Source organism: Galeopterus variegatus, unplaced genomic scaffold (genome assembly GCF_000696425.1).
Source record: "Galeopterus variegatus unplaced genomic scaffold, G_variegatus-3.0.2 Scaffold381, whole genome shotgun sequence".
NCBI classification, from domain to species: Eukaryota; Metazoa; Chordata; class Mammalia; order Dermoptera; family Cynocephalidae; genus Galeopterus; species Galeopterus variegatus.
This window is the reverse complement of record NW_007726492.1, coordinates 280,626-292,698: the sequence shown is the minus strand read 5'-3', so window position 1 is coordinate 292,698 and position 12,073 is coordinate 280,626. Positions and strand designations below refer to the sequence as shown.

General features: G+C 37.0%; 1 protein-coding gene across 2 annotated transcripts in view; it reads right to left on the bottom strand.

Moving 5' to 3' along the window:
* Positions 1–2,733: 2,733 nt before the first annotated feature.
* Positions 2,734–12,073, bottom strand: part of HTR2C (5-hydroxytryptamine (serotonin) receptor 2C, G protein-coupled) — a 144,963-nt gene continuing 135,623 nt past the window's right edge. Inside the window, exon 4 of one of the 2 annotated variants that reach the window (XM_008568149.1) lies at positions 2,734–4,162. In XM_008568149.1, the coding sequence (XP_008566371.1) occupies positions 3,336–4,162 (827 nt within the window). In that variant the 3' untranslated portion in view covers positions 2,734–3,335. The remainder of the gene's footprint in view (positions 4,163–12,073) is intronic. The other variant, XM_008568150.1, reaches the window with a different exon arrangement.

Sequence of the window (12,073 nt, the reverse complement as noted above, 5' to 3'; positions counted from 1 at the left end):
TGAGGGTGGGAAATCCTATTATGGCAATTGAAAGATGGGGTCTTGAAGAGGTGATTAGATTGTAAGGCTATCCTGTAGTGAATGTATTAATAATGGTGGCCAGGGCTGTGGCCCTGAGGGCTTTAAAAGAAGAGCACATGAGAGGTTAGTGTCTCTCTGCTCTGCCATTTTCTGTCATGTGAGACCCCTTGGTCACTGTTGCCACCACCAAGCCCCGCACCAGCTGTGTTCTCTGGACTTTGGACTTCCCAGCTTCTGAAACTGTAAGAAATAGATTTTGTTTTCTTATAAATCACCCAGTTCCAGGTATTTTGTTATAAGCAACAGAAATGGACCAATACAATACCTATAGCAAAGAGAGCATGTAAGCAACCCCAGCCCCTTGCATAAGAAATGTAAGGAAGGCAGAATAATTTGGGAGTGCAGTCATTCTGCTCATGAAGAATCAGTGATGTTGTTGTGGATACTGTTTTTGTTGTTCACACCTCTTAGTTGATTTTCCTCTGATGTTGCAGTCTTTGAGTACATGCATAATTAGTCAGAAAAAGTGGTATTTTCTGGTTGTGTTTGTATTTGTAAACTTATTTTATAAGATTCAATTTAATTTTCAAAGAAAATGAGGTGAAGTGGTATATTTTCCCTTAAAAGACGCTGGGGGAAAAAAGACACATGACATATTAGCCAACATTTAATAAATTTAATAAATTAATAGGAAGTATCACAAAAACCTGGAGTGGATAACATACAGGAATCAGGAATAAGACAACACTTCACAACCATTCACAAAAAGTACCATTGGACAAAGGAGAAGAATTACAGGAAATAATATAAGGCAGTCTGTTGCACGTGTCTTAAACAGATATATAATAGAACATCAAAATGATTTGTGTGACAGTAAATTCACCACGTTTACATTTATCACATGGACGTTTTTAAAACATTTATAAAAGTTTGTAGATTTAACACTGAACTGTAAGATTTATATCCAAATGAGTATATTTGTTTCATACCAAACTGCACAGACTTATGAATAGCACACAATTTGAGGATAATTACTGTGTTGGGTACTATTAAGTACAACTACTTGATGACATAAGAATTACTAACAAATGTGCTGTAAGCTATTCTCATTCAACTTATTGCTAGTGCTTTTGGAAATCTGTGGTTTATATTTTATTTCTTTGTAAAACATGTGCTATGAGCTTGCCCTGATAGTTAAGAAAAAAAATCAGATGTTTCCAATTTTCTCTAATACTCACAATCTTTCAGATCTGAATGCATGATCTTTTTAAGGACTGCTGAAGGATTTTCTGCAGTCCTTTTTATATCAACTACTCTGCCCTACATTAATACAAATCGATGGATTCATGCAACATACATGGCATACATGCAGGGCACCATCTGTATGTGCAGAACTCATGCTAAATGCATGCTGTGTTTCTTCAGACATTTTCATTTCAGTAAGAATTAGATCATCTTATTTGATTTCAAATAGTTGTTTTAACATGCAGTTCGACAGACCTAACAGGCAGGTAGACTTTACTTTCATGTTATATTTGGGCATGCTCAGGCAATTGAGTGACATTTGGCAGTGCTGTAAATCAAGTAGAGACTGTATGAGTTTCCTCAAATACAGCGGCTCTCCCACTGCCCCTGTGGCAGACTATTGGATTTATCTATGCTGTGTGTTGAGGACACAGACCAGGGGGTTTAGAAATTCAGATTCTGCATTCGCCAATTTCAGAACACTGAGAGGCACCCTCCCAGGTGTGTAAGTAACTGTCAGGCAGAAGAAATAGCATCATGAATTCGTCGGAAATTTATCCACAGTTGTGTGAAATGGACACACATGGAAATACTTGTACAATTACTGGAAACACTTGTATACTCTGCACACAGCATAGACTTAATGGTCTGACTTCAGCAATGCTTGAAAACCTTTTATGGTTTACAAACTATTAAAATAGTACTGAATTCTTAGAGAGCAGCAGGCCCACGAATGAAATGATGGCCAACATTTATTGTAACACAACACTGTATTTTAACAAAGATTTAAACTTCTGGTACATAATTGCAGAACAATGAAGAGCTTGCCACTTTCACAAGTTAGCTGCAGCCTTTTCCTGCACTAGAGAGTTTGGAAGGATCTGAAAATGAGATAAATTTTGTTTAAAATCCAAATGGAAACTCTGTATCTCTGTTATTCCCAGAGTTCAGTAAAACTGTCTTTTTAATTACTTTTTTTTCACATTCTAAGGGCCTAATTCTGTAGTCCTTAATCCAGTAAAACTTCCAAGGTTTCTATCATCTTTGCCTCTAATACAAGTTTTACTCAAAAATGGACTGCTAAATTAGGTCCTATAGATAGAGGTACCATAATTAAAAAAATATTTTAATAAGGCTCAAAATGCTAATTTCACTTTGTGTGTAGCACACCAATTTCCAGGATTCTGAGATCAAAACCCAATTGATGTTCAATCCTGGATTGGGAAATAACTCTGGGATCTCATTTCCCAGTTTAATCATAGAATTAGGTATTTACTAAGACCAGAATGAAAACACTAATTCCTGTTTGCTTGTCATAATAATCAGAATTTGAACATTGTCCTTAAGAAGTGAAAAGGTATTTGGTGTATATATCTCTTATTATCCTTCCACTTCTGTAGTCCTGGTTAACCAGCTGCTATGTAAAAATACCACGATGTTTGGGGACAGACATTGCAGCAAAATACCAACACAACATTCTGACAATGTCAAATTTTGCCCCATGTGTAACAACAAGGTTAAGTTCTGCCTTTGACTCACTGATAGATGGATGTATCAGAAGACAGAACCTATCTTATTGTGTTTATGTGTGTGGATGAGCAGAGCAAGAATTTAAAGCATATATTTACTGTTAACCTGGAAAAAGAGTCCACTGACTTTGTTCATTTTGGTGTGGTTGGAATATAACCACTGTCATGTGCATCATTCTGGTCTCCTGCAAATGCCACCTGAGAGGAACATCAACATTTCCATGTGCCCCAAAGAAAGAAAGAGAAAGGAAAGAGAGGAAAGAAGGAAGGAGGGAAGGAAGGGAGGGAAAGGCAAAATAAACATTTTATTCATTAATGAATCAAAATAAGTTAGTCTCCATATATTATAAACAGTAAATATAGAACCCTAAATCTCACTATTGTATGCATGATTGTAAAGTACAGAGTTGCAAAGCTATATATAAAAACACTTTGTTCAGACAGCAATATTTACATTAGTTATGACCAACAGAAAAATTAAAGAAGAAAATTTTCCTACACCTGTAGCTTTACTGTAGGAAAAGACTGTGCTACTCTTTCTTACACACTACTGATTCTTTCACTAACCACACTGGAGGGATTTACTGGTATCTCCAAATTCTCAACTTGCATTTCTATACCGGGCTCAACGTCATCAGCTTTCTTAATTACCGGTTCATTGGTATGCCGATAAATGTTAACATTAAGCTCTCTCCCAGACAAAGCAGTGGCGGCAACTCTTGGAATCTGTCTGACAGGAGGCTTTTTGTCTGCCTTATAATTGCAGCGCAAATAGTTGGAGAAAGCCCTTCGGTAAATTTTGTTGAAGAGAGTGTACACCAGAGGATTAATTCCTGAACACACATAGCCAATCCACACAAACACATTCAGAAGCTTTTCCATGAGCTTTTGGTTACAGGACTTCCCACAAAGAACTGACAGAATATTAGTAATGAAAAATGGGCACCACATGATCAGAAACACAAAGAAAACAATGCCAAGAACTTTCGAAGCTTTCTTTTCGTTGTTGATAGCCTGCATGGTGCCCCTAGGACGCCTGTCTTTCTTCTTTCTTCGGCGGGCGTTCAGATCTTGGTTAGGGTTTGCAGAGTTCTCTTCATCGGCAGTATACCCCTTGCAGCACTTCAGGAAATCCAGGTTTATTCCAGGCGGTTCCTCCGTGTGGCCCTGCAGTAACATCAATGCTTGCCTGCGAAGAACGTAGATCGTCAGGAAGTACGTGATCACCATGATCGTCAGCGGTATGAAGAAAGCTACGAACGACCCAATAAGAACGAAGTTTGGGTCGTTGAGCACGCACGTAGTGTTGTTCACGAACACTTTGTCTTCGTCCCTCAGTCCAATCACGGGGATAGGAACTGATACACCTAAAGGCATAAAAAAGGTAGACGTTGTTACAGCCTACTGAAAGACAGAAGGGATTTGTACAATGGTATATACTCATTTGCATTTTACTGAAATTCAGACCTAATGTTTGTTGAATGCTGTTCACGGCATAATTGATAGACACTTGAAACAGTAGCAGTATGATATCGTGTTAGGAACGACTTCTTTCTAAATTTCTGTAGAAGGCATGTTATTAGCATTATCAAGATAAACTATTAGTGCTGTGGTTGTCTAAGAGTGGATTGTGTCCGTTTTGTTGTATTTCCAGTTCCTAGAACTGTCCTGGCTCATAGATAGCACTCAATAAATATTTGTTGACTCAATGAATAAATTCACATCTGTACTCAATGACATTAGTAAAGCCAGCCCTTCTTTTTCTTTTTTTTTTTTAAGCATACAAGCTTCCAAACTAAATAAAAAATAATATGTATGCCACCTATAATAGTGATAATAATAATAGCTTATCAGGGTTGGCTGGGCTGAGCCTGACCACTCTGCAGAAATATACTATAAGCTGGGGCCGGCCTGGTGGCGCACTGCTACAGTGCACTGCTTGGGAGTGCGGTGGCGCTCCTGCCGAGGGTTCGGATCCCACATACAGCCCGGTTCCCGGTCACTGGCTGAGCGAGGTGCGGGAGCAACACCGAGGGTTGCGATCCCGTTGCCAGTCCCGGTCCAGTACGGGCATGACACTGGGGGTTGCGATCCGTTGCCGGACACGAAAAAAGACAAAAAGGAAAAAAAAAAAAAAAAAAGAAATATACTATAAGCTGGGGCCGGCCTGGTGGCGCACTGCTACAGTGCACTGCTTGGGAGTGCGGTGGCGCTCCTGCCGAGGGTTCGGATCCCACATACAGCCCGGTTCCCGGTCACTGGCTGAGCGAGGTGCGGGAGCAACACCGAGGGTTGCGATCCCGTTGCCAGTCCCGGTCCAGTACGGGCATGACACTGGGGGTTGCGATCCGTTGCCGGACACGAAAAAAGACAAAAAGGAAAAAAAAAAAAAAAGAAATATACTATAAGCAGAAACTGAAAGGGTTCTCTTTTTAGCAAGGGGTTTTTTTGTTCTGTTTTGTTTTGTTTTTGAGTCTCTGGGCATAAGCAATGTTGTTTCAAGGTCAAGAGACAGAGTGAAATGCAGAGTTGAGAGAGATGCAATCCTCCCATTTCTGTGCGAATTTTAAGCTTTTTTGGTTTTAAGAATACTGAAAGGTAGTACTCTAGGGAAGCACTTCTTTCAATAAACCGAGTCACAGCAGAAAACATCAAGGAGGACGTGGGAGGAGAAAGTGATCTTGTGCCTGAGCCTAAGTGAGAAACCTCCTGGAAACTGCGGTAGATCTTGAAGAGGTCCTGCATCAATAAGTAGGGATAACTTGCAAGTGAAATCCAAATTTAAACGTTAATTTATCCTCTGTTATATCCACAGGAAGTTGAAGCCTGGGAAAATTCAGATTACATTTGAGGGATTCTGTCAGACATTATTAGGGATTGCTGTTGAAAGGAGATAGAAACATGCTTCAGAGGTCATTGCTGAATTAAGAAATACACAAGGAACTATGATGAATCTGAAACTGAAAGTCCCTATGAGCTGTTTTAACACCCCAAGTTAGGCATAGAGTGTTTGGTTGGATGATGCAGAGGGAAAAAATGGTCAATGTTTCTTTCCTAGGGCCTGCTGAGGATGCTAATTGGCTTTTAATCTTTGGGAAGATACAAGAAAGAGAAAGTGTTTGGAAAAAGTGATCATTAAGCCTTCTTCCTCAGACACTGAATTTCTAAAATGACTTTTTGTAAGTGACAGTGTGAGAAGCAGCAACAGATGTGGATATTGGCCCATGCCTACCTACAACCTAAGCATGTCATTCAAGAAAGTAGGAAAGACTATGAAAACTAAGACACACTGCAGCGTGTCCTTAGGAAATGCATTGCTGGATCTTATGAAGAGATTTTTGAAATCTGTATGGAAAGAGTGATGAGTATGAGAAAGGAAAGAGAGAAGGTAATTTGTCACCAAGTTTGATGGAATGCTTACAAAAATTTCAACAGGCATTTGTGACTGTAGAGTGCAGCAGAACCACACAGTTGTATTGTAGAAAGCTACCAGCTTGTATTGTTAGAACCTTTATTCTAAAAGTTATGTTTAAGGTAATCTCCCGAAAGAGTGCAGATCAAGCTTGCCTAAAAGAAGTCAGTATCGGTTTACCCTTAATGAAATGATTTAGAGAAGGGTTAGGCTGTGAGAAGTTTTCTGGAGTTAAGAAAGCTAGTACGGGATTAAGAAAGGAGGGAAGGGTTTCTTAAAAAAATTTACAAGGGAAGAATTTAGAAGAAGAATCTATGAATTAAAAGAGATTTAGAAGACCTATCAAGTAATTATAATATGTAGACCTTCTTGGGATCTCAATGCAAACAAACAAATTTTTTAAAATACTTGTATTCATGACACAATTAGAAATTTGAACAATGTCTGGCCTTTTGATGATATTAGAAAATTATTACTCATTAATTGTTAGGTAAGATGTAGATATTGATATTTCTACATGAAAAATAGTTCTTATATTTTTCCATATACATACCAAAATGTTTATGGATGAAGTATTATGAGGTCTGGAGTTTATATGGGAGGGAGAAATGGATGGGAGTATGAATGGAACAAGACAGTCCATAAATTGATAAATCTTGGAGTGGGATGATGGGTCTTTATTAAAAAATTTTACTTTTGTAAACTTGGAAAGTCTCCATTTCTGAAAGCTTAATAATTTTTTAAAAAATCAAAGAAAAGAAAAAGAAGACATAGAGGTCCTTTCTGAAACAGATAATAATATTGCTATCAGACCCCAGATCCAGAAAGTCTCCAAGACCTACTGGCCACTGTTAACCTTGGAAATGATTACATCTGGAGCAAAAGCCTTGGACTCCTGTGTGGAAACTTACCACTTTGATATAACTGTAAAGAAGAAGTCCGTTTTCGTACAAAATGTTGGCAGAAAACTCTGTTATACCCTCCCAGGATTCTACAGTAACAGCAGCAGAGGGTACAGGGGAGGTGCTCCTCCCTGTAGTCTCCCATTTCTCAGCCCCAAGCAATGTGGGAACTAGAGACTGAGACTAGAAACTTGCTCTGGGGAATTTGCCTTCACTCTGGAGGCATCCTGACTGGGGTAGATGTACCTAGATGTGGAAATTCAGCTTCCCATGGGAAATGCTGTACAACCATCTAGGTATTTCTAGAGATACCTGTACCTGGAGTCTCTGGGGAAGGCCTCACACACTGGCCATAAAATCAGTGGAAGTCGGCATTACTCAGAGCACAGCTGTGGAGTAGTATTAGCTTGCTCTGTTAAAAGATTTATTCACTTTCCTAAGGGACTCTTGAGCCTAAAATGCCTTGTCAAGGGGACAACAAGGTTGGGTAGCAGAGTCATTATAGATGAGTTGAAGCTGCTATTGGATCTATGAGGACTGTTTTGTCCCTATCATCTATTTGTATAATTTTATGTACATTGGATAAAGGGTCATTCTAATAGCTGCCATTTATTGAGCCTATTTTATGGGCTAGGCACAGAGCCATGCATATTAATGACATTACGGATGTAAAATGTATTATCTCAATTTGGTTAAAAACCCTGTAAGACAGGTATTATTTGGTGAAGTAGCTTAACCACTTTACCAAATCTGTACCATCATTAGTTTCCTTTTGTTTTTAGAAACCATGAACGCAGTCAACTAAACAAGAAATCCAAATTCTTTTGATAGTATCAGGAAATTATAAATATTAATAATGACAACAGAAGCAGCATTAATAACAATATATATTGCACAGACTATCTTATTCCATACTTTAAAAAATTAAAAGGTAAGTGTCGGCAGTTTTCAAAATGTGGTTCAAGAACCCTGGACGCCTCTGAGTCTCTTTTAGAGAGTTTGCTATGTTTCTCTTTTCCAACTATTTGTCTTTAAAACTGCATTTTCTTCATAAACTTCTACCAAAACAACATATCACAACCTATATGAAATACCTACATGAATACCTATATGAGAATCCTGCTTTTTATTGAACTAGACATTAAAAGGATTATCAAAATGTAAAACAATGTCTGTCTTCTCTCTCATCTTTTTGAAATTTTGGTTTTCATAACAATATGTTATTTATGTTAACATTAAATGGGCTTATTATTGTTATTTAAAATGAAATGATTCATAAATATTTTAAATATTTTTCAGTTTTAATTTTCTAATACTATAAATATCAATAACTATAGCCCACATAAACAAAAGATCTTTGAAGTCCTCAATTATTTTGAAGAATATAAAGGGGTATTGACACCAGAGAGTTTGAGAACTGCTGTTCTGTGTTAATGGATGAAGTTACTTAAGCTCCAGAGAATTAAGTTCTGAAATGTGTAAAGTCTTCCTTAGCATTTTTAATTCAACCAATAGTAATTCATGCGATATTATGTCAGGTAAATATAAACAACAGCAGTACTAGCAACTTAAACACTTTAAATTCATTAAGCCATTCATTTTCATAAAAATTCTAAAAGGCACATGCTCTTTGGTGAAGTTAACTTCAGAAAAAGTAAGTTTAGCAAATATAACGGGGTGATCTTTGATATTTTCAAAATCCTTTGTTTGGCCAAGGAGGAAAAGTGGAAATGAACTACCATTGGAAAGATAAGGTGCCAATAACAACAATTGCAATAGTAATAACTACCTTCTACTAAGTGCTTCCTATTTGTCACACACTGGGTCAAGTATTTTGAAATTGTTGTATACTTTCATATATTATTTTATTTAATCCAGACAAAAAACATACAAGGAATTATTAGCTGGAATCATTTAATATTTCTGAGGTTAACTTCAATAAATCTATATCATTTTTCTTAGAATTTTAGAAACAACAAAGACAAGTTATAATTCACATTCTGCTGAAAATCTCAGGTACTACAACTAATAAAGAGTCAAATACTTTGCATGCATTATCTCAGTTCTCGCAAAACTTTGAAAAGTGGTTATTATTTATTAAGGCTACTTAAACTCAGAGAGAAAAAGTAACTTTAGTACACATATGGAGTCTTACTTAGCATTTTAGAAATAATTGAATTCAGAAACATAATAATTGAATTCAGAAATATCAAACAAATTTGATATTTCAAATTTCATTGAAAATATCATATGTTACTACTACTACTATTTTACTGAAAATATAATGTGTTACTACTACTACTGCTGCTGCTATGATTACTACTAATACTACTACTACTATCATTCATCGAGTGGTCATTATGAGTGCTTACTGACTCTGGTACTTTATCTGCATTATGTACTTTACATGCATTATCTTATTCTAGCCTCATAAAAGCTGGAATTTTATTTAGCAAAGTTATTTTACTGCAAAGAAGATAAGTCCAGAGAATATATAAATTTACGTTATTTTTTAAAGCCTTGAATTCGAGCAACACAGATCAGTTCTCTTCAAATCATCAAAAAATAATAATACCATATGCCAGTGATTCTGAAATTCACATTTCTTTTAGATTTTAGCATCTTTGAAAATGTGATGCTTCTCACAACTGATAGCATCTTACAATCAGATTGGCCAGACAGCCATCATTAAACAGTTGTCAGTACATGTGTGAACCCAGTCTGAAAAACTTCTTTTGACATTCTGGTAAGATCAAGACAACCAGCAACAAAATTTGCAAATTTTTGCATGGAAATAATTTAGCTTAAATGAAAAATTATGTCATAACAGCCAAAGAGAGGGAGTGTTCTGAAGGCACCCTCAACAGTTTCAAATGCCACAGAAGGGTCTAGAAGTGGAAATATTTCCTCTGTTTTGGAAAATGAGGAGGTCATCAGTGATTATAAAGAGAACAATTATAGTGGAGTAGTGGAGGCAGGAAACAGGTTGCCAAGAGATGAATAATAAAAGGTGGTACAAAAGAGATTATAGAATAAATTTCCAAGGACATCCTGACCAACAACAAAAATGAAACATATATTAGGGAAATTATTGTTAAACTGCAGGGATATCTCAGAGGTAACTATTTTTAGCAATTGTTTTGTATGGAGAGAAATTTTTTTCAAGGACACCTAAACACACACACATAAAAACAAGTCTTCCACAAGGGCATATTTACAAAGTTACTAGATATACAAAGAAACAGAAAAATGTAACCCATAGTAAAGAGGAAAGTAAGTCAATAAGAACAGACCCACACACACCCAGATATTAAAATTAACAGACAAGAACTTTATAATAAATATGCTATGTAATCTACTGGAAAAGGTAAATATAGTGGTTATAGAGATGGGTAGATATATAAATGAAAGAAAAAAGGGAATCTGTCAATTGAAAAAAATACATTATTTAAAATTAAAAGTTGGATGGGATTAACAGTAGAAAAAATTATCAGTGAACTTGAAGAAGGTCAATACAAATCATCCAAACTAAAGCACAATGATAAAAAATATTTTTAAAAATTGGACTCATGTTTCCAGCCATGATAGAGTACTCGGTACCAGGTTTAGCATACTGCCAAAAACAACTATAAAACTGGACAGAGTATATGATACACCTCTTCTCAGACATTTGGCAATAATTGAAGCAGGACTATGACTTTTACGGTAAGGGAAACACATAAGGCCTATATTCACCTCCTTCTGTCTACCTGCGAACAATTTCAAGACTGGGGCACAGGGAAGTAGAGCTCAAGTTAGGACTAGCCGTCCTGCTGAACAAAGGAGGCAGAGATTCGAGTTCAGAGATGCCAAAGCACTTGGAACTTCACGGGCATGGTATAGGAGAAGAGGGAGCTGTTCAGAGGGGAAGATCCAGGATTATTTGAGCATACCTTCCAGGTACCTGGTTAAGGGTAGGTTGCCCTTGTACAAGTGAGACTCCATAAGGATAGCAGAGAGTGGTAGTCATTGGCACAAGAACAGAACAAAGAGGCTAGAGATTACAAAGTTCTAGAATTTGAAGTCTGCCCCAGTCAGAATGAAGAAACCTCATTAGTACCTAACTAACAGCTTTAGAATTCTATTGAAAAGAAAGAAAGACAATACTTAGCAGTGAGGATCAAGGCCTTAAAAGATGTACCGTAATAAAGCCTAAAACCAAACTTCAGTATGATCCAAAAGAACAGTCAGTAAATTGACAGCATGCTAGCCCAAAACTCAACACTCTTTAAAAGAAAACAATATATTCCAGACACTTTGCTATGTCTTGCACAACATTTTTTAAAAATAGAAATGCTAAGAAACAGGAAATTGTGATCTTCATCACACACACACAAAGCAGTGAATACGAACAGACCCCTATACCACCTAATGTTGGAATTAGCACATAGATCATTTACAGCAGCTATTATAAAGATGCTCAAGAACTTAAAGATCAATGCGGTTGAAATGAGTGGAGTTATTGACTTTTGGCAGAAAAATGTAAGTTATAAAAAAGAACTGGTGGAAATTTTGGAGCCAGAGGGTAAAATATCTCAATAAAAAATAAACTGGACAAGCTTAACAGATGGTTGGAGATGGCAGAAGAAAGAAATCATGAACATGAAGATGGAATCATAAAAATTACTCAACCTAAAGAACAAAAAAGAAAAATTTTAAAATAAATGGAGTTTCAGTGGTCTCTGGGACAGTGTAAAGCATTCTAACATACATGTATTAGAGTTTAAGAAGGAGAGGAGAGGGCCGAGCCCGTGGCGCACTTGGGAGAGTGTGGCGCTGGGAGCGCTGCGGGTTCGGATCCTATATAGGGATGACCGGTGTGCTCACAGTGCTGACTGGCTGAGCGCGGTGCAGCTGGTCTCAAAAAAAAAAAGACAAAAAAAAAAAAAAAAAAAAAAAGGGGAGGGGAAAAAATGGGGGGGGGA